We start from the raw sequence: 19,196 nt of genomic DNA on the forward strand, positions 1-19,196 counted from the left end.
TTAATTTTATAGTTAGACTTAAATTAAAATAATTCTTTAAAAGTTGCGAAGATTTGAATCCTTCTCAATCATTGTCTTCTGTGATATCAATGAAACGGCTATTGTTTTCTCAAGTCTTAATGGAAGTTTCCCAGCAGCAGGAAACAAATTTCTCATTGTACAATTTACGTTTTGTCAAATTAAGCGTATACACGAGCTTTCTAGTACCATATCGTATACACACTCGTACAAATTTTGCAGTTTTAATGGTTGTGGAGAATAGTTTCATATCACCACCATTTTTGACGGATTCTATTATTTATATGATGGATGGACCGAGTTTAGACAATAGCTTTTCCCATTTCCTTAGTTTGAAAAAATAAAATTAAAAGCTTTGCAAGTATTCAATGCAAGCGATATAGACAAGATGAGTATCTTAAAAATCAAAACGGTAGTCTAATTACTGTGGCTACCGGTTTACAGTTCAGCCGGTTAATTACCGATTGAATGAAAATAATATATGACATTATAATATACGGGTAGTTTAAAAAGAAAAATAAATAATCTGCTATGAACTTTTTGAAAATCGGTCACTTTTTAAGGTTCAAGCAGTCCGCAAGATCTTCGGTTCACGGTTTAGATAGTCGGTCGAATTCCACAAATACACTTTTTAAGTTCTCAAAAACAATTTCTATGCCATATAAATATATTATTCTATTCAAATTAACAATGATCAGATTTCATATATTACCTGAGAAAACATAAAGATTAAAAATGAGTCATCCATCAATAATTCAATTTTTATTAAACAAATTAGGTTCTACTTATGTTATCTTTTTTTAGTGGTATAATTAATATAAATTGGGAAAAAAATAAAGCCAATTTCTGAAAGACTCTTTCAACAAACAAATAATTGCCTTCAGTATTTGTATATATGGGTATAAATAGAATTAGTCTAAGTTGTGCATTTTCTATTTATGCCATCCAAAACTATGATGCCAACCATAAATTTCGTGATTCTTTTTTCTATAATTAATGTAGCTTAGCAATTAAGATCAAACAAAAAAATTATTCCCCCATTGTTGCTAATTTAAAGTTTAACACCAAATTTATTTGAGTCACTACGTATTATTATTAATTTATCTTGGCCTCCAAAAATAGGGTGTTGAAAAACAAGTAATATATGAATTGGTTGAAATGTATATTAAACCTTTTTAGCTTGTCAACCAAGTATGCAATAATTATAAATCTAATAAAAATACAATTATCCTAGGAAGTTTCTGATTATACATATGTTATATTTTGAATTTTATAATAATATGAAAATATTAAGGGTTATATTCTCCAATTATCATACCCCTTGATCATATAAGTAATGAAAATTCTATTAGTGTATATTTAGAATAAATATAATCAATTCAATAATTCCCAACACACACACACACATACCTAACCTAATAATAAAAGTGATTAAAAAAAGCTAATAATAAAATTGTGAAAAGCAGAATAGTTGATGGAGTTGAGTGGCAAGAAAGAAAAGAAGAGGGGTGAAAAAGAAATTGTGTTATAGCATAACTAATTTGAAGTGAAGAGAGGTTTGAAATGAAATAAAATGAATGGAAATCCCTAAAAAAACCATAAACTCCGAATATAGTATGTAATTTCTCCTCCTTCCCTAACACAACTGAAGATAAAAGAAGAAGAAAAGTTTGATTGTTTTCTCTTGTAATTAGTTCATATGTAATGCATCAGAAGAAATCTGAAGTTCAAATCGGAAAAGAAAGCACCGGCATCTCTTCCGATTTCAATCCGCTTCTCATTCCCTCCTCCACTTCCGATCAGCACTACAATATTTTTAATCATAATAATTCCAATCCAATTTCTCCTCAATTTCTGATTCAATTCCATAATCATAATCTTAATCATAATAATAACAATGACCCAATTACTCCTCCTTCCTCTTCTTCCTCAACCCCTTATAAGCGGCCGCTGTTAACCCATCAGCATCACCCTCGCCGTTCTTCCTCTCTGTCAAAATCGCCCACCATTTATCATTTTTCCACTACCCAACATAATCAAACCCTTTTCTCTATCTCCGTCGCCGCTAAATCCGCCGCGTTTCGGTTCCTCCGCCGCTTTAACCACGTCCGCCGGCTCCGTGTCCATCTCCGTTTAGTTTTGTTACTGTCGCTGCCGTTTTTCTATTTCTTGGTGTCGCATCCGAGCCACTCTTTTCTTCTTGATTTTCTATCAGCTTTCGCTTTCTCCGCCGCTTTATTGTTTTCTTTAAATCTTGCGCTCCCTCGTCTCCCTTCAATTCGGTTGTTCTTGGCTCGTTCTTTCCCAATTAAGCTCAAATCGACGTCGTCTAGCATATCACGGCCGCCTTTGCCGGTGTTTTGGTCAATTGGGTCGAGGACCAAATCGGAAAAGAGAGTGAATTCTGGGTGCTGGGTTCAGGTTTATAGCAACGGAGACGTGTATGAAGGTGAGTTTCACAAGGGGAGGTGTTCAGGGAGTGGGGTGTATTATTATTATATGAGTGGGAGATATGAAGGGGATTGGGTTGATGGTAAATATGATGGCTATGGTGTGGAAACATGGGCTAGAGGCAGCAGATATAGAGGCCAATACAGGCAAGGACTCCGGCATGGTTTCGGAGTGTACAGATTCTATACAGGAGATGTTTATGCTGGAGAATGGTCTAATGGGCAGAGTCACGGCTGTGGAGTTCATACTTGTGAAGACGGCAGTCGCTATGTTGGAGAATTCAAGTGGGGTGTCAAACATGGTCTTGGACACTACCATTTCAGGTAATTTTGCAATCTGTTCTTTTTCTTCATATATATAAATTCTTTTTTCGAATGATGTTTAAGTTATTAAACTGAAGAACATTTTCCTGGAAACTTTAGCATTGTTAGACTTTAGATGTATGGGCTGTTATTTTACATTTGTTTCCGTTGTTACTTTGCACGAATTTGTGTAGATGAATGGTAGTACAGATATGGTGACATAATGAAATATGAAGAAATGTTTTCTCAAAGAAAGATAACTTATTAGGGTAGCCAGTTGCACCAGTATGGAGCCATATCAAGCAAATTCTGTTGTTTTCTTTTTAAAATTTAAAGTCTCCTATATGAACTATAGTGCAGAAACTAATCATTCATCGCTAAATGATGCAAGTTGGTTGATTTTAGGCATGTCATGAATGTTCATTATGGTCGCCGAAATACAGCTGAGAATTAGGTTTGAAAATGAGTCTTTGAAGTTGCCCCATCGCAAACAATATTTAAAGTGGATTTAGACTTATAGCAAGTCTAGTTATGTGTACTCTTTTGTAGTTGGTCTGAAAAATACTATAAATCTAAGTTCAAGAAGGAACCTATTCACAACTGAATATGAATGTACGGTTCAAAACTGTTCAATTAATAAAGTGAGGATTGGAAAGGTTTATTTGCTATTGCAATTCTTCTTCTAGTTGCAAGTCGTTGCCAGTTTGGCTCTTACAAGGATTCTAAAATTTGCTATTATGTTTAGCAACCTTTTTGTTAGCGTTATCTGCAATCCAAATTTTGTGTATTATGTTATTGCTTCTTCTCTTTTAAAATATGGAGTCTGCTGCAGCCTGCAGGTTTAGGAATTTATTTGGCTTTATCTTTAAGTTGCTTCATGATATAAATTAGAGAGGGTTTGAGAGGAACTTGTTACAATTTCCATTTATATCACTTTCAGGTTTATTTGTCTTTTATATGGGAAAGATTATGCAGCTGAAACAACTTTTATATGTTTTTTATTTGAATCCTATTAGATAATTTATGCTGAATTTGTAGATTAGTGTAGGCTAGACTCCAATGAGGCCAACTAAAGTGAGTAGGATTTAAATTTCAGCATGTGTGCTTGTTTTGTTTGAGGACATGTGCATGTGTGCTCATGTAAATGCGTGTTAAATATCACTTCTGAAGTACAATGTCTACTTTCGATTTTACTTTATAGCGGGATCACTTGTGGGCATGAACATCCTTATATCACCTGCAATATAACTTTCATTTATCTTCACTGATACATTTCATTTGAACCTCATGTAGAAATGGGGACACATATGCTGGAGAATATTTTGCTGACAAGATGCATGGCTTTGGTGTCTATCGTTTTGCAAATGAGCATCGCTATGAGGGAGCCTGGCATGAAGGTAGAAGGCAGGGCCTTGGAATGTACACATTTAGAAATGGCGAAACCCAATCTGGTCACTGGCAAAACGGAATTCTTGATGTCCCAAGTACACAGAACACCACATATCCTGTATCTCCTGTTGCTGTTTATCATTCCAAAGTACTGAACGCTGTGCAGGTAGTTGGATTTCCTATCTTTAAGTCTCATATTCTTTAGTTCTATTTCCTATATGATGCCTCTTCCTCTTGCTGCTTCAGTCTTATACACTAGAATGAACCTTGTTTTAATCTCCTTGGCCATGGAATTCAGCGTAGCAAGACAAGGACTTCTTAGCTTGCATGTCTTACAAATTATATTCCAAATTGGCATTTTGCAATATAGATTGTAGGGGATCTTGATTAGATATAAATTTCTTATGTTGCCTAAAAAACTGATCATTGCATAAGCATCTTTTGAAGATAACTAAATATTAACTAAATTTTTTAGGCTTTTAGGATGGTTATCATGGTTTTTTAAAGTAGAAGTGGAAAGAAAAGGAGAAATAAACATCCTATATGTAATTTTGCAATCAGGAAGCACGGCGAGCTGCAGAGAGAGCATTTGATGTGGCAAAGGTGGATGAACGGGTAAATAGGGGTGTATCAGCAGCAAATAGAGCAGCCAATGCAGCAAGAGTAGCAGCAGTGAAGGCTGTGCAGAAACAGATGCATCATAATAATAACGACAGCATTCCAATCCCAATCGTGTGACACTCCTCTTGCATTAGAAAATTATGGGATGTCAGTGAGAGGATTTTGGCTTGTGCGATTTTACTTTTCAATAGCTTAATACCGAGGCTGTAACCAAACATGCCAGCATGGATTCCACGCTGGTGTGGAGGAAGATGGTGTGGAGTAGGTTGGTCAGTTTTGTTTTCTTTGCTTGGATGTCGTGTATATGTTATGCTGCTTAGGCGCCGGTGAAGAAGGAAGAGAATGGGATATAGAATAATGGCTATAATTAATTTATTGTTCCTTTACTGTTTTAGTTGTAGATTTTTGTAAAGATGAGTTAGATGCAATGTAATATATGCTGGTCCTAAGGTGAAACCTTGGCTCAGCAGTGTTGTATGTGACTAAACGGGTACCTAAATGAGATGTAATCGCATTCCGCTATTTTTAGGAATCGAGGAGCTGCTCTTAGTGAAACAAAACTTGAAGGTTGTGTGCTTGGCTGATTATATTGCTTCATCTTTATCTGTTGCAGTAGGCTGCTGTATGGTTTGGTGAAGTTCAAAAAGATTTAGATTCATTTGCTGGAAAATAAACTTTGATTTGGAATAATGCTCATTGTTGCTTCTGCAACTGTTGTAAGTCATCAAAAAGATTACAGTCCTTATAGATGCCCAACAATCTGTCCCTAGTACTTTGTAATAACATATTGCAATTAGAGACTGAATTTTTTTGAGCTAGGAATTTCAGATTAGCTACTTTTCTATAAGAAAATGAATAAAGGGAAAATCTGGTCCATGAACAGGATTTATAACAGCTTAAATTTAGCTAATTTTAACAATGAAGTAAATAAAAAATGAACAAAGGGTCAACGCGCCCCCTAAACTTGTGTCACGGGGTCATCTAACCCAATTTATACTTTTTTGAGCAAATAACCCCAAAACTCTTCATTTTCAGGTCAAATAACCCCATAATTGTATTTTTAAAACGCGTAAAATACAAATCGGAAGTGAGGGATGCAAAATAATAATTAGATACTTCCCTAATTGTTGCGATATAATTATCCTAAATCTGTTTTTTAAAATAAAAATATAAATTATGGGTTATTTGACCCAAAAATGAAGAGTTTTGAGGTTAGTTGCTCAAAAAAGTATAAATTGGGTTAGATGACCCCGTGTCACAAGTTCAGGGGGTGCGGTGACCCTTTGTTCAATAAAAAATCTTTAACACCAATCAACTCTATATTAATTCTCAGTGTGTGTTTGCAATACTATCTTAATGACAGAAAAGTGACTGAAATGTTTTACTGTCATTCAATCAAATATAGCACTCCACCAATGGCGGCAGAGAAGAAAAAAACAAACTTGCCAGACCTGCTCCTGCTACAGATTTGAATAAATTTGAAATTTCAGCAATAGAAACCAGCATGACATATATAAAGGTTACTCTCAATTTCCATGACTACTTCAATATCAAAAACATCAAATTTGTTTAATTAATGTCAGAAGCTCCTCAAATATATTATCCAGACATATAAAAACAAAACATTTCTCAGATCAAAAATTACATAAGCCAAATCCATAGAAATAATATCATCGACGCAACTAACTCTCAGTTTGCTCCCTAAGTCTTCGAATGGTACTCCTGACAGTCACAGCACTAGCAGTACTGTTGCATGCATAAAAAGAATGCCATAAGAACCACCACCATACAAGCGTAGCTAGATAGAAACAGTTCATATAATTAAGGTGAAAGAAAAAATCTTACTTCAAGGTGTAAGCACCTCCTGCTTTAACTTTGCCGCAGTCTTTGCATCCCCAGATACCCACAGCCTTTCTTTTCACTGCGTACTGAGGTAATGAAAACTTCAGCAGATCAGACACATGTCCTCAAGGCAAAGATGTTATTATACAGAAGCAAAACAGAGATGAACTGTTACCTTCCCGCAAAACTCGCAGAAGAACTTGCTATGCTGACTCACTTCCATCTTCTTAATTTGCTTTCGCAAACTTGCACCATAACGGGTGCCTGCAATGTGAGACACTTTTAAATACCCATTCTAAGAATTCTTGCATACAAAATCTAAGCCAACTAGAGAATTATAGTTAAGAGTCAAAAAAGTTTGGTCCATTGCTTTTACAGAATAAGCAACACATATAAACAAAATTAAGCTATGGCAATTCATCTTCATCAGGATAATACCAACTCTATAAAGATTTTTTTTCCTAAATTAATAACAATAACAGTCCCCACCATTGTTTATCTTGCAATTTATCAGTTACAATCAAACTAGCAAATATAAATTAGAAGAAAAGAAAAAGACAAAGACATACCATACTTGCCCACAATACCGGCCTTCTTGGTCCTCTTCGTCTGTGGAATAACAAAAAGAAAACAAGTTCATTTTACAGATTTAAGCAGAAATTTAACCAAAACAATGTCGAGAAAAATACCATTCTGAAAAAAGCAGCAGCAGCAGCAAACCCTAACCTAAGGCGTGATTCTTACTGTTGAACAGAAGAGGACGATGCGTTCTTAGTTCCATTTTATATAAAGTTTTAAGGAAGGGTAGCCCTAGGCCCACTACTACTAGTTGGGCTTTACTACAGCCCACATCACTACTAATAAACAGTAATTTGATTTTTGAAGAATATTGTTGCTTTGGCATAAAAAAGAATATTGTTGCGTTCATCGTCTGATTAAAACTCTGACCGATATTCTTCTTCTTGTTGCTGTATACCTCTGACTTGATCTTCTTCATTAGCTTAAGCGTAAATCTCTCCTATCGCAGTAAATAGCTATTAAATCATGAATATGCTCGTCGACTGCTACAATTGCCGGACTAGGCTTCAGCTCCCTCCCGGCGCTCCCTCCATTCGCTGTGCGATCTGCCAGGCTATTACTCACATCGCCGATCCTCGAGCTGCTCCTCCTCCGCCTTCTTCTTACGCTCCTCCACCTCCTCCTCCCCTGTCATCTCCTTCTCCCTACAATCACGCTCCGGCAGGACCTCCTCCAAACGCCCATGGAAGAAAAAAGGCGGTGATATGCGGCATATCGTATAGGTACTCGAGACATGAGCTCAAAGGTTGCTTAAACGACGCCAAATGTATGCGCCATCTTCTAATCAACAAGTTTCACTTTCCTCAAGATTCTATCTTAATGCTCACTGGTAAAAAAAAAGTAATTTTTTTTTGCCTTCTTATATGTAATTTTAATTCTATTTTAATGCTTGCTGGTAAGTGTAAATTGCAGAAGAGGAAACGGACCCCTACAGAATTCCTACTTTACACAACATGAGGATGGCGTTACACTGGCTTGTACTAGGTTGTCAACCTGGAGACTCCCTGCTTTTTCATTACTCTGGCCATGGTTCCCGCCAAAGAAACTATAATGGCGACGAAGTTGATGGATATGATGAAACTCTATGCCCCCTTGATTTTGAAACACAGGGTATGATTGTTGATGATGAAATCAATGCAACAATTGTCAGACCGCTTCCGCAAGGTGTTAAGCTCCACGCTATAATCGACGCTTGTCATAGTGGCACCGTCTTGGATTTACCCTTCCTTTGCAGAATGAACAGGTCACTTGCTGTATATATGTTTCTTCTTAGATTTTGAGTTGAATTCCTTGCTTACCGGCTTATTAGGAATGTGCATTTCATGGGGGGATAAGCAACGTTTGTGGAGATTTTAAATTGTGTGGTGATTGACTCTATTTTATGAAATAGATTTATGAAACTATGTTTTTGCGGTTTAGGTAACTCTTAGTTTTTTGAAGCAATCATAAAAATTCTTGATTAATAACCATGTGGATGTATGTTCTCTTAGTTTATGCGTCTATAATGTACCACCAATTCCGTAGATGTATTGCAGCTTATATTATCTATTTGATTTCCAACTAATTCTTTACTTCTTGAGATCAAATTTAATGGTTTTACATGAGTTAGCATATTCAGGTTGAGCTTTAAATGTTTAGCATAAATAGAATGTTCATTGACTATCTGATCTTTCTTGTCATTTTTAACAATATGTCTCGCGTCTAGTTTGAAATATTCTTTGACTGTGGGTTTCTCAATTTATTTATATCATACCTTGTTGCAACAGTAGCGGTCAATATGTGTGGGAGGATCACCGTCCACGATCAGGCATGTGGAAAGGAACAAGTGGTGGAGAAGTCGTTTCCTTTAGTGGTTGTGATGATCATCAAACCTCTGCTGACACATCTGTAAGCATTTAGACATCAATGCTGAGCTCTGCTATTACCTTTTAGAAAATACTAATTGGACACTAATGGAAGTCATCTAGTTAGTTATGTTTTTAGCCCTCAAACTGAAATTAATTGATTATGTGCTTTGTTGGACAGGCTTTATCAAAGATAACATCTACAGGTGCAATGACATTTTGCTTCATTCAGGCCATTGAGCGGGGTCATGGAACTACATACGGAAGCATTCTCAATTCGATGCGTGCTGCTATTAAGAGTGCGGGTGGTGGTGGTGGTGGTATGGACCTTGGTGGTGGTACTGTAACATCTCTTCTCACCATGCTTATGACAGGTGGTAGTAGTCTTGGTGGTGGTGGTGGTGGTGGTGGATTAAAACAGGTACATGCTTGCATTACTTATTAGAACAGTGATTGATATAATGTAAAATGAAATGTTGCATTCATTAGAGTAAAACCCATTTGCAACTGACCCCTTATTTTATGCATGAGGGGTCTCGATTGGATTGGATTGTATCCATATTGGGGTCACTAATCTCATGTTGCATTTGTTTGTTAACAGGAGCCACAACTGACCTCCTGCCAGCCGTTTGATGTATACACGAGACCTTTTACTTTATGAAATTGCTCGACAAGTAGTACACTTCAATTGTAATGGAGTTCAAAAGAGAAATGGGTGAATATTTAAAGGATCGCTGAATGGTGAAAGCATATTGCAGCCGTTGATAGCAGATGCTGCTGCATTCATTCAAATTCTTATTTCTTTTCATAATGCTAAAAGTGTTTCCAAGTTTGTTTCGTTTGTCTTCACTCTATTCTTGTTAGCTAAATATTCATGTACTTCCCGACAGCCTCAACCTGCGACAATTGTAACCCACGCATATCATATAAAAAAGTATTTTATCATTTTCTGGGCAAAAACCGGACCACTCAACCTGTAGGGCATATAGCCTCTAGTAAAAATGACGGACAAAGTTATATTATTATTAAGAAGGATTCGAACCCCCGGTATTCAACTCAATACTTCGGTTTTCAAGACCGACTCTAATTTATCACTGCAATTGTTGGTCTCCAATGATGACTCCATTGCTCAATTGAGAGGAAATAAAAATAAAATTATGACACCAAGATGCCAACCTCATATAAATTCCCGCCATGGACCCACATTGAAAAATATTTTTGCAAAATATATAAGTATCTGAAGGCACTGGACAATGGATTTCTTTTTCTAGCAAAGATACAATGAGGGTCACTATCATTTAAATAAAATTTTCTAGTATCCTTGATTTGTTAGGAGCTGGAGGCCGGAAATCCTCCAAATGTAAATTCGAGCTAATACGAATCTCATTCAACACTTTTTCCCCCTTCTCTGCTCTTATGATCTCTAATGTGCTTCCAAGAACGTCCCCCGCAAGCCCTATTTCAAGAAGTCGCCCTGCCTCCTCTCCACCTTCATGTAATATCTGCCCAATTTCTCTCAATGGCACCACATTTTCTACTACAGCTTTGGCTAACATTCGCCCCAGAAACTCTGCTGCTTTGGGGGCATCATTAACGGCATCCTCCAAAGTCGTGAGAACCGACTCAAACCTGGTGAAAATGAGCAAAACAAACATCCATTATTGCCACAATCATACTATGGGAAACCACTGGCATGCAAACAGCTAAAACTTTGCCTACCCTTTAACAAGCTGAGGCGGAGTCAATAACCCATCCTGAGACCTTGTGAGGTTAACAAGAAGTTTAGCCAAAAGATCTCTCTCCATGTCCTTTCTCTCAAATGAATCAGTAACCCAGAGAGAGATCATTGAAGGATGGAAACTCGAGGAACTTAATTCCTTAATGCACAAGGCTACTTCTTTCTCATCTCTGGCACTGAAATATCAGATAATTTTCGGTTAGACATTAACAAGCAGAAATGTGATGCAAATGTATGCCAAGCAATTATCATTTGTAATTTACGGCTTCCGGTATCAAAGTGAAAATGTTAAATTCACCTCCCATTTTGCAGCACATCATCATAATACTATACATCTATTAATGAAAGCATACATGAATTAGTCTCTCATCTCTTCCAAGATAAAGAGAAAATCTTTTATCAGCAGAAAGAGCACAAAGGACAAATATTTACAAGCGCAAGATTCCATGATACCACGAATACTAAACAGACATGCTATGACTGTACTTTACGGCTTGATAGATAATCCGTCCAATAACACACAACCCCCACACATAACACGCAATTCTGTACTTGTTGTACGGAACCTTAATCCGAAGATTAGGTGATTAGTGAATCATATCCGCAAACAGTTCTCAGCAAAAAGAGTTATCATTAGAATATCAAAGGAAGCAGATAATGCACTTAACCTACTAGAACTAGACTGAAAACCAAAAAGAAAAAGTAGAAATGCCTGGGACAGTAACTGCATGCAAATATACCTGTAAAATTCTTTAATTGCTGCCATGGACATGTCTCGCAAGCGTTCTTCAGGCCACACCTTTTCTGAAGGTATATTTTGGGCGAAGGCCGGTGCCTGAGCTGGTCCGGGTGGAGATATCGCATGAGGTCTATCGAAACTGCGATCTTGATTCCGAGGATCCCTGTTTACATAGTTCATATTGCGCTCATGAGCACTTGATTGATCAAAGGCAGATGGAACTGCAAATCTATCTGGAAATCTTGAGAAGTATTCATCCCTTTGACTGTAAACAGGACGCTCAGACACCGTACTAAAACCATTCAAACCAGCTGTCATTCTCCTGGAGTCACCTGGATTGGGGGAAATATCAGCAACAGGAGCACCTGCCATTGCAAGTGGCCCTCTAAAGGACATTCCCCTTGCAAGTCCGCCTTGGGGACCCAAAGTAATAGAATCATCCCCAAGAGGTCGAGGCAAGGGGACTGACAAAGTCCGAGTCTCATACGACTGTCTTTCCTCAAAGCGAGCATCCTGGTTACCATACCCACGACCCTGAGCAGGCAGCCCGTGGAAACCCCCAATCTGCGCATTCGGTGAGGATAACATAGCTGAACCTCTTTGACCAAAATCCATAGGTGCTCTTCTTGGAGAGGGGTTCATGCTAGGATTACGAGACAGCCTACTAGCTTGATGATGTCGTTCTTGAGCAGCATCTCTGTGCACTTCATCGATCTTCTTAGGCCCTTCCACCTTCCTCCTCTGCTGCCATTTGTTCCGTCTCAAGTCAATGGCATCCTTCAACATGAATCTAACCCTAGAAGAAAGTTTCATGTTGTTTGAAAACTTAGCCATCCTGTCAAAATATGCATCCATATGCTCCTTGGCTTTGGGATGATCAATCTCCTCTCCAATTGTGCTCATTAATTTGCACAATGCCTCGACATCTTCCTCATCAGGATTTTGATACTGACCCAGGAGCTTTTTGATGCATTCATGCATAATTCTCTCTGTCAACATTTTCTTCTTGTACAACTCTCCTATTAGTCTTATGTTACCGAGCATTCTTTTTCGAGCATTCGTTCTCTTCACTTCTCTTTCTTCTTCCGACAGTTTAGTCTCGCCTTCCTCGTCAGCTTTATTAGCTTCTTCTTGCTCCCTCTCCCCCCTCTCAAATTCTTCCTGGCACTTGTTCAGAAGTAACCTTTTGAAAGTAATTTTTTCATTATCTTCAGTAAAATCAGGCAACTCTCCAGCAAGATGATGGCAAAAGTTGGCATACATTTCACAGAAAGTAGGCTCCATTAAAGCTTTATCAAAGATCTGTGAGATAACACCAGTTAGCGTGACAGCATTGTCAATGTTAACCACTTTTACCTGCTCAAAAAGTTTCTCAAAATTCTGAGGAGTTAATTTGTTCAAGATGGCTTTCAACTGTCTTTGTTTGGCCTGTTCTTCATCTGTTACTTTACCCACTTCATACTTCCTTTCTGCCTTGTGCATCATCTGTAATGGAGTATGAGGAGAAGGAATCAATCCCTTTTGCTGGAAATTAGTAGCACGCTGCCATCTGCCAGCATCTATGCTACTTCTTTGCGTACCTCCCTGAGGACCCATTGATTGCATAGGCCCAGTTAGAATACCGCCCGTATACTGAACCGGACTTTGTACTCTTGGATTTCTTAGAACACCAAAATTGCCTCCTTGGCCAGGCCGGAAACCTGTATTGCCTCCAAAACCAACATCCAACCGCAAATCCCTCCCAATGCCAAAGGGGCCAGGTTGTTTATTCCATTGCTCATCTTCAGCCATACCGCTCCCACGCCGGTCCATCCGAGGCCCATTATTCGACCTCTCCCCACCTCTGCCCGGACTAGGATATGAATCTCGCTCAGCAAAATGAGACACACCGACACTCATCATGATATCTGCAATATCAGCTGTAACTTCAAACCTTTCTGGAAGTTCAGTACACTGCTCGGAAAATTTCAAAAGAAAATCTCTCGAATACTTTTTTGCTGTAATTGCACTCCCATCTGTGCCATGTTGTGCTGCTCCACCAAGACCTCGTTCCCCAATATCAGAAGTTTCCAGCTTTGGTGTAGAAATATCAGCAGCATCTTCCCAGTCATCCGGCTCAGCTTTATTCTGGATGCCTTTCTCACTTGCCACGGAGTCCGCTTGCAGTGCACCTGAAAATTCCAGCTTCAAATTAGAGTTAGCGGAAGTGCTTTCTGTTGTTTCAGAAGAAACAATATTTTCCTTTTTTTCTTCAGGACCCTTGTACGCCATGTAAAGATCAGAAATGGTCCCAGCAGCATCTGCTTTCTGGAGAATTTCTTTTCTTTTCTTCTTCAGTTTGCCAGCAGAACTCTTTGACCTAGTAAGCTCAACAGCTTTCTCCCTAGAACTAGATACTCCAAGGGTGCCCAACCCATTCCCACTATTTTCCAGAACTTCACCTTTTGAAGTTGCCTCAGAAAGACCAGCAATCAGAGCAGAATCTCCCTCTTGATCTGATGCACTGGATTTTATAACAGAAATTTCTTTATCATTAACATTATAAATTTTGCTTGAAGATACATCCAATGTCGTGGTCACATCACTCTGAGATTTCCCAACTTCCCCAGAATCCAGATTTCTGGATACAGTGACATCTGTATTATCTAAATTCTTGTTATTTTCTATGTAGCAAGCCACATGATCATTCAGTCCTTCAGGTGTGGTCTCTAGAGTTAAAACCTCATTGCCCAGTACTGTATCCGTCAAAGCAACATCTTTCTGAGTTTGATCAAGGTCTACAGACTTTGACGTAATAGGCCCTGGAGAGATCTCTGATATATTAGCATCTTGTTTGGAAATTTCAAGCAGTTCTTTTTCTGCTTGCCCTTCAGGCCTCTGAGTTTCATATTTAAGATGTTCCTGCACGGAAGAACCATCTACCTTAGCATGATCAGCAACATTTGCAGCCTCAGAAATACCTCGCAGACATTCTCCAGAATCACCAACCTTGGGTTCAGATATATCCGAAGTTGAAGCACTGATCAGTGGGACAGATACCTGGAATGACTCTGCCAAATCCTCTTTACTTAAAGATAATGACGATGTGATCGTTTTAGTCTCTATGGAGTCAGAAATTCCACTATTAGAAGATGCATTCAGTTCAAATGAATGAGAAGGAACAGTTGACGCTGCAGCAGATAGCCCACCAATCTGTAAAAGACAAACCCATACCAGAAAAAAATTCTAAACAACAAAATTGGATGATAAGAAAAGAGAAAAGGTCCTCAAATGCAAACAGCAGCATACCTGATTCTGGGACTGAACATATCCTCTTTTTCCTTGTTTCTTCTGATGATCCTTAATGGAATTTGACCTACCCAGAGTTTCCTTTCTTTTGCTATCAGTGTTGCTCACTGATTCCTCAGACTGAGCAGGTGTCGATGAATTGAGCACCCCACTATCAACAGCAACTGCCGCATACTGTCTGGCTGCAATTTGCGATGACTTTGAGGCTGAAGAATCATCAACAGATTTTAAATGCTGTAAAGAACTTTCTGGGACATTCTCCACATCTTTCCGAGCTTGAGATGAGCTAGATTCCACAGAAGGCCTTGAAGGTTTATTGGATGTACCCTTATCAAGGGAAGATGAATTACTGAATGATGGAGAGTCCACAACCTTCTCGCCAACCGAGCTAACTGATGGCTTCACTTTCACCTGTACTGTTCCTGTAGAAGCTGATGAGATAACATTATGCGCATTATGCACATCACGAGCATGTTCTAAGGTTGAAAGATCTGCCGCAATATGCACTGAAGTCCCAGACTTGTTGTTCGGCAAAGAATTAACAGCAGAAGGATTCACAAATGGTACGTTTTGAGGACCTTGGCTGAGAGTGTAGCTATATCTAGGCTGCTGAGAATTGGGTGGTATCTGACCACTTGTCAGTGGTACAGAGCTCGAAGGTTGATAATACATATTTGGATTGTAAGAGTTGGGAAAATAACTCATTGGATGAGTAGGTGGGAATGATGGAAGTGGTTGTGATTGAGGTAGATTGGGATGAGACCTCAGTCCTGATGTACCATCAGAATATGTATCTGTCCGCTTATCAAGCCTCAGCTCTTCATGTGTCTTTGGATCAGTAATCTTGACAGTTGTTTTACGAGGACCACCATATTTCCCTCCCTGTGGTTGAGAATACTGTGAGGTGATCCCAATTCCTAAATTGCCTAATTGAGAAGGCAGCTGAGGACCCATTTGAGGTGTAAAACTTAAGCCCTGGCCTTGATGTAAGATTCCCTGAGATTGCATTGGATGCGGGTGCTGAAGACCTTGAACAAACATTGGTTGTTGAACTTGGGGAGCATTGCCCATTGGTAGTGCAGCCATGGGCATCGGTACTTGTATTGGAGTCGGTGGAACACCTTGAGATTGAATCTGTGGGTTTGGACCACCGAATTGGACAGACACTGGCGGCTGGTGAAATGGCATTTGCATAGAAGTCATAGGTAAAGGAATGGCTGAAGATTTCTGTGGGTGACTCCCAGGTGGTGCAGTTGAGACTTGGACATCTTTTTTGGCTTTGGGCACTGGATGAGCCTCCCCAGCATTAGAATGATCAACTGTATTTACATCCTTCCTTGGTAATTGTTGCTTAAGAGTAGATGTTGGTAGTGGAGGGCCAGATCTGAAGGCATCATGGCGTGCCTGCAAGATAAAAAGAAAACATAATAATTAACGCATGCTTTCATTTGATTACATTATGTTAATAAAAAAGAGAGACAATTATCATCAGCTGTGAAATCAGTGGTTCCTAGCTTCATTAAGTAGTAGTATCAAGTATCAAATTGTATCTATTTGAAAAGATTTCATTAAACGCAGAAACATGGCTAGCCTATGTCACTAGTATCAGAACAAAATGGAAGGGTTAATAAAGTAAGTCATCTACTTTCCTGAACAATCTAATAATCTCCTAAACCCTACACATCTTTTATTGTTACTAAATCGCAAGATTCAGAATAAAAAATAAGGAAAACAAATTACCTACCTGATCATGTTTCTGCTCATCCAAATTTGGAGGTGCAGAGCTTGTTCGAGCAGGAATCTAGAAGACGGATCCTTTGGTTATTAAAGGAAAAAGAAAGAGAACTAGCAAATGTCGCAGTTAAAAGATAAAATAAGAGAAACATACCTGCATCCCATTGAGGGCGGCAGGACCTAAAGAGCCAAACTGAAAAGAGAATCCTTTGGATGCGTCTCCAGATGCTGTGTCGGTGAAAAAGAAACATTATAAAAGATTCAGCTTATATTAGAAAAGAACACTGAGACTGACACTGGCAGTAGAAAACATAAGTGACGGCTGAAAATGACAGACATACATCAGATAATAAAATTGGAAAGACTAAATTCTGATGCATACATGGCAAACTTAATGAAAACTTACGGTTAGGAGGCGGCAAAGCAGAGGCAGTCTCAGAAGTCAAGGTGGGTGGTTGAGATGTTGGAGCTTTAGGGACAGGTCGGGAGCTCCTATGAGTGGTGGGTGTTTCAACTGGCTTGGCAGTGCCAAATGAAACAGGTGCATCAGATACCCCTGCTACATAATAACAAAACGCCATTAAAATAAAAGACTGTAACTTTTATATTTCTAAATGCCCACAGCGCAAATAAAAGTGTAGAGTTAGTAGATTCCTTTAAAAAGGTGTGGTGTAGATGAAAGCATACCATGTAAGGGGGGCTGCACATGAGCACCACCATTCTGTAAATTACGCTGGGGAGTAGCGTTGGCAGAATCAGAAGTAGTGAAAGCAGGCACGTTTACCCTAGATTGCCCTCCTTGCCCATGATGATTATTCGACTTTTTAAAACTACCATACAAAATAATGAAACAAATAATCCATAAGAAAAACCCTAATAAATTGGAAACAAAACGCAGCAGAGATTATTGTTAAATTAAAAAAAAATCAAAATACCTGCGGTTGGAGGAGAGAGAGGAAGAGGGAGAAGGGGCGGGAGGGCCGGCGGCGCCGCCCTTAGCGTAAGAACCAGAGGAGGACCGCTGCGGATTAGAAGCGGCGGATCGTCCTGATTTGCGAAACTGAAAGTCGTTCTTATCGGACCTTGATTGATTGAAGGACATATATAAGATTGGAGGTGAAACGTTTAATCTGAAGAGGAAAGAGATCGAATAAAATTGAGCAATAAGAATGTAATGGTAAGTAAATAAAATTAGAAAAAGAGGTGGTGAGATGATACCTGTGAAAGTGGGGAGTGTGAGAAGAGAGATGGAAATTAGGGTTTTAATGGAGGGTAATTACCACCATACTCGCCACCGATGTGATTGTGATTATTATTTTTAATACTAGTAATTAAAAACAAACGAGAGAGAGGAGGGGGGAGAAACAAATTGGTGAGTAAAAAAACAAAGATGATTGCTTTGCTTGAGTTGAGATAATTAAATTATAATTATTTTAATCCAAAACTTAATTAACAAATAGTGAAGAGAGGCAGAGTGTGGTCAAAAGGTATCGTAGGTTTTTTAGGAGATCGAAATCGAATGGGTCTCTCTACTTTCCTTTTTTTATACTTGAACTCCACGCGCCGCCACAACCACCGTTTTCCCTCCCTATTTGGTATTCTTTTGTTACCGCTGTAGTTTTTGCAGCTGAAGAGTTAAGACCATTTGGATTTCATGGGCTCGGACCTTCAACCACATAATCTGCGGTTTATATATTAATATTTTGATTGCTTAAAATAATGGAGAAAACTACCCTCTCTCTGATTTTAATAATTATGTTTTTTAAAAAATAATTATGTTTTTTTTTTAATTATTTGAAAATAATTATGTTTTTTTTTTAATTATTTTTATGAAAAGTTGATGTATGACATGAAATCAAATATATTTTTGTGGAAGGTCATTTAAAGCATATGGTAAATATAAATAATATATATTGAGACAAAACAAATTTAAATAGTCAACATGACAAAAAATTTCTTCCTGATAAAATATTATATCTAAATAGTTAACATATACTATAAATTTTAGTTAGACTTAAAAATTTATCTTGTATTCTTTTACCATGCAAATATAAATTATGATTCTGTCAAACAGATAACAATAAATGATTAGATTGAAAAATAGATGGAATACTAAAAATATTTGATATTGATTTTCTTTCTATTATGGTGGATTGTAATATTTTAGATTTTTTTTAAGTATGTCACATTCATTTAATAAATCCGATTATGTGATTACTTTTCATGGTAACTTTAGATACATTATGATAGAATCATTTACTTAATCCATGGGATATCTTTTTTTATAAGATAATAAATAAGGAAAGTCGTATTCATATACCATTATAGCTCAAAATACTTAGTTTATATACCTTTTTTTTAATTAACATAAGTTTCTAAAATAGTTATTTTTTCTAATTTAATTGACACTGCTAGCACCTTTAACACCTTTTGTAATGAACATATCCAACATCTATTCAATTAAAATTATAAGGATTCAATGCTTATAAATATAAGAGTAGGAACAATTACTAAAAATATGAAAAGTGTAGGGATGAATATATTCATTTTGCCAATTTTGAATGGCTGACGACACTATATGCATTTGTGGCATGGACATGGCACACTGTATGTTAACGTGTAAGCTGAAGACTTTGAGGCCTTGTCTTGTA

At 37.9% G+C, this 19,196-nt stretch overlaps 4 protein-coding genes across 6 annotated transcripts; 2 read left to right on the top strand and 2 right to left on the bottom strand.

Moving 5' to 3' along the window:
• Nucleotides 1-1,577: 1,577 nt before the first annotated feature.
• On the top strand, nucleotides 1,578-5,313 carry LOC126686672 (uncharacterized). The gene is made up of 3 exons (XM_050380822.2): nucleotides 1,578-2,792; nucleotides 4,065-4,326; nucleotides 4,722-5,313. Exons 1-3 carry the CDS (start codon nucleotides 1,723-1,725, stop codon nucleotides 4,896-4,898), a joined length of 1,509 nt encoding a protein of 502 aa, XP_050236779.1. The 5' UTR covers nucleotides 1,578-1,722; the 3' UTR covers nucleotides 4,899-5,313.
• Nucleotides 5,314-6,331: 1,018 nt separating this feature from the next.
• LOC126686674 (60S ribosomal protein L37a) lies at nucleotides 6,332-7,391 on the bottom strand. The gene is made up of 5 exons (XM_050380824.2): nucleotides 7,313-7,391; nucleotides 7,193-7,232; nucleotides 6,799-6,887; nucleotides 6,627-6,709; nucleotides 6,332-6,527 (listed from the first exon to the last, which is right to left on the bottom strand). The coding sequence occupies exons 1-5, from the start codon at nucleotides 7,313-7,315 to the stop codon at nucleotides 6,464-6,466; spliced, it is 279 nt and encodes a 92-aa protein (XP_050236781.1). The 5' UTR covers nucleotides 7,316-7,391; the 3' UTR covers nucleotides 6,332-6,463.
• A 128-nt stretch (nucleotides 7,392-7,519) lies between these two features.
• LOC126686673 (metacaspase-1) lies at nucleotides 7,520-9,883 on the top strand. Its single transcript, XM_050380823.2, has 5 exons — nucleotides 7,520-8,031; nucleotides 8,115-8,445; nucleotides 8,969-9,089; nucleotides 9,228-9,467; nucleotides 9,648-9,883. Exons 1-5 carry the CDS (start codon nucleotides 7,668-7,670, stop codon nucleotides 9,705-9,707), a joined length of 1,116 nt encoding a protein of 371 aa, XP_050236780.1. The 5' UTR covers nucleotides 7,520-7,667; the 3' UTR covers nucleotides 9,708-9,883.
• Nucleotides 9,884-10,179: 296 nt separating this feature from the next.
• On the bottom strand, nucleotides 10,180-18,009 carry LOC126686671 (eukaryotic translation initiation factor 4G). 3 transcript variants are annotated; one of them, XM_050380820.2, is made up of 11 exons: nucleotides 17,764-18,009; nucleotides 17,481-17,675; nucleotides 17,233-17,375; nucleotides 16,952-17,104; nucleotides 16,700-16,773; nucleotides 16,556-16,612; nucleotides 14,812-16,215; nucleotides 14,512-14,715; nucleotides 11,525-14,424; nucleotides 10,766-10,960; nucleotides 10,180-10,675 (listed from the first exon to the last, which is right to left on the bottom strand). In XM_050380820.2, exons 2-11 carry the CDS (start codon nucleotides 17,645-17,647, stop codon nucleotides 10,345-10,347), a joined length of 5,628 nt encoding a protein of 1,875 aa, XP_050236777.1. In that variant the 5' UTR covers nucleotides 17,648-17,675; nucleotides 17,764-18,009; the 3' UTR covers nucleotides 10,180-10,344. The 3 variants fall into 3 exon arrangements, with proteins under 3 accessions (XP_050236777.1, XP_050236775.1, XP_050236774.1); XM_050380818.2 differs by having other exon boundaries at nucleotides 11,525-14,715; nucleotides 16,952-17,101; XM_050380817.2 differs by having other exon boundaries at nucleotides 11,525-14,715.
• Nucleotides 18,010-19,196: the final 1,187 nt, after the last annotated feature.

The sequence above is a fragment of the Mercurialis annua genome, linkage group LG6 (assembly GCF_937616625.2).
Source record: "Mercurialis annua linkage group LG6, ddMerAnnu1.2, whole genome shotgun sequence".
Classification (NCBI taxonomy): domain Eukaryota; kingdom Viridiplantae; phylum Streptophyta; class Magnoliopsida; order Malpighiales; family Euphorbiaceae; genus Mercurialis; species Mercurialis annua.

Excerpts from the sequence above, each read along its gene's own strand:
- LOC126686672 (XM_050380822.2), top strand. The coding sequence starts at position 1,723 with ATGCATCAGAAGAAATCTGAAGTTCAAATCGGAAAAGAAAGCACCGGC. Across the intron at positions 2,793-4,064 it reads CTTGGACACTACCATTTCAG|AAATGGGGACACATATGCTG; the intron begins GTAATTTTGCAA and ends AACCTCATGTAG. Across the intron at positions 4,327-4,721 it reads AAGTACTGAACGCTGTGCAG|GAAGCACGGCGAGCTGCAGA; the intron begins GTAGTTGGATTT and ends TTTTGCAATCAG.
- LOC126686674 (XM_050380824.2), bottom strand. Across the intron at positions 6,888-7,192 it reads CGGTATTGTGGGCAAGTATG|GCACCCGTTATGGTGCAAGT; the intron begins GTATGTCTTTGT and ends CTCACATTGCAG. Across the intron at positions 6,710-6,798 it reads TCTGCGAGTTTTGCGGGAAG|TACGCAGTGAAAAGAAAGGC; the intron begins GTAACAGTTCAT and ends TCATTACCTCAG.
- LOC126686673 (XM_050380823.2), top strand. The coding sequence starts at position 7,668 with ATGAATATGCTCGTCGACTGCTACAATTGCCGGACTAGGCTTCAGCTC. Across the intron at positions 8,032-8,114 it reads TTCTATCTTAATGCTCACTG|AAGAGGAAACGGACCCCTAC; the intron begins GTAAAAAAAAAG and ends TGTAAATTGCAG. Across the intron at positions 9,090-9,227 it reads AAACCTCTGCTGACACATCT|GCTTTATCAAAGATAACATC; the intron begins GTAAGCATTTAG and ends TTTGTTGGACAG.
- LOC126686671 (XM_050380817.2), bottom strand. The coding sequence starts at position 17,647 with ATGTCCTTCAATCAATCAAGGTCCGATAAGAACGACTTTCAGTTTCGC. Across the intron at positions 17,105-17,232 it reads TGTGCAGCCCCCCTTACATG|CAGGGGTATCTGATGCACCT; the intron begins GTATGCTTTCAT and ends GTTATTATGTAG. Across the intron at positions 16,216-16,555 it reads ATGAGCAGAAACATGATCAG|GCACGCCATGATGCCTTCAG; the intron begins GTAGGTAATTTG and ends TTTATCTTGCAG.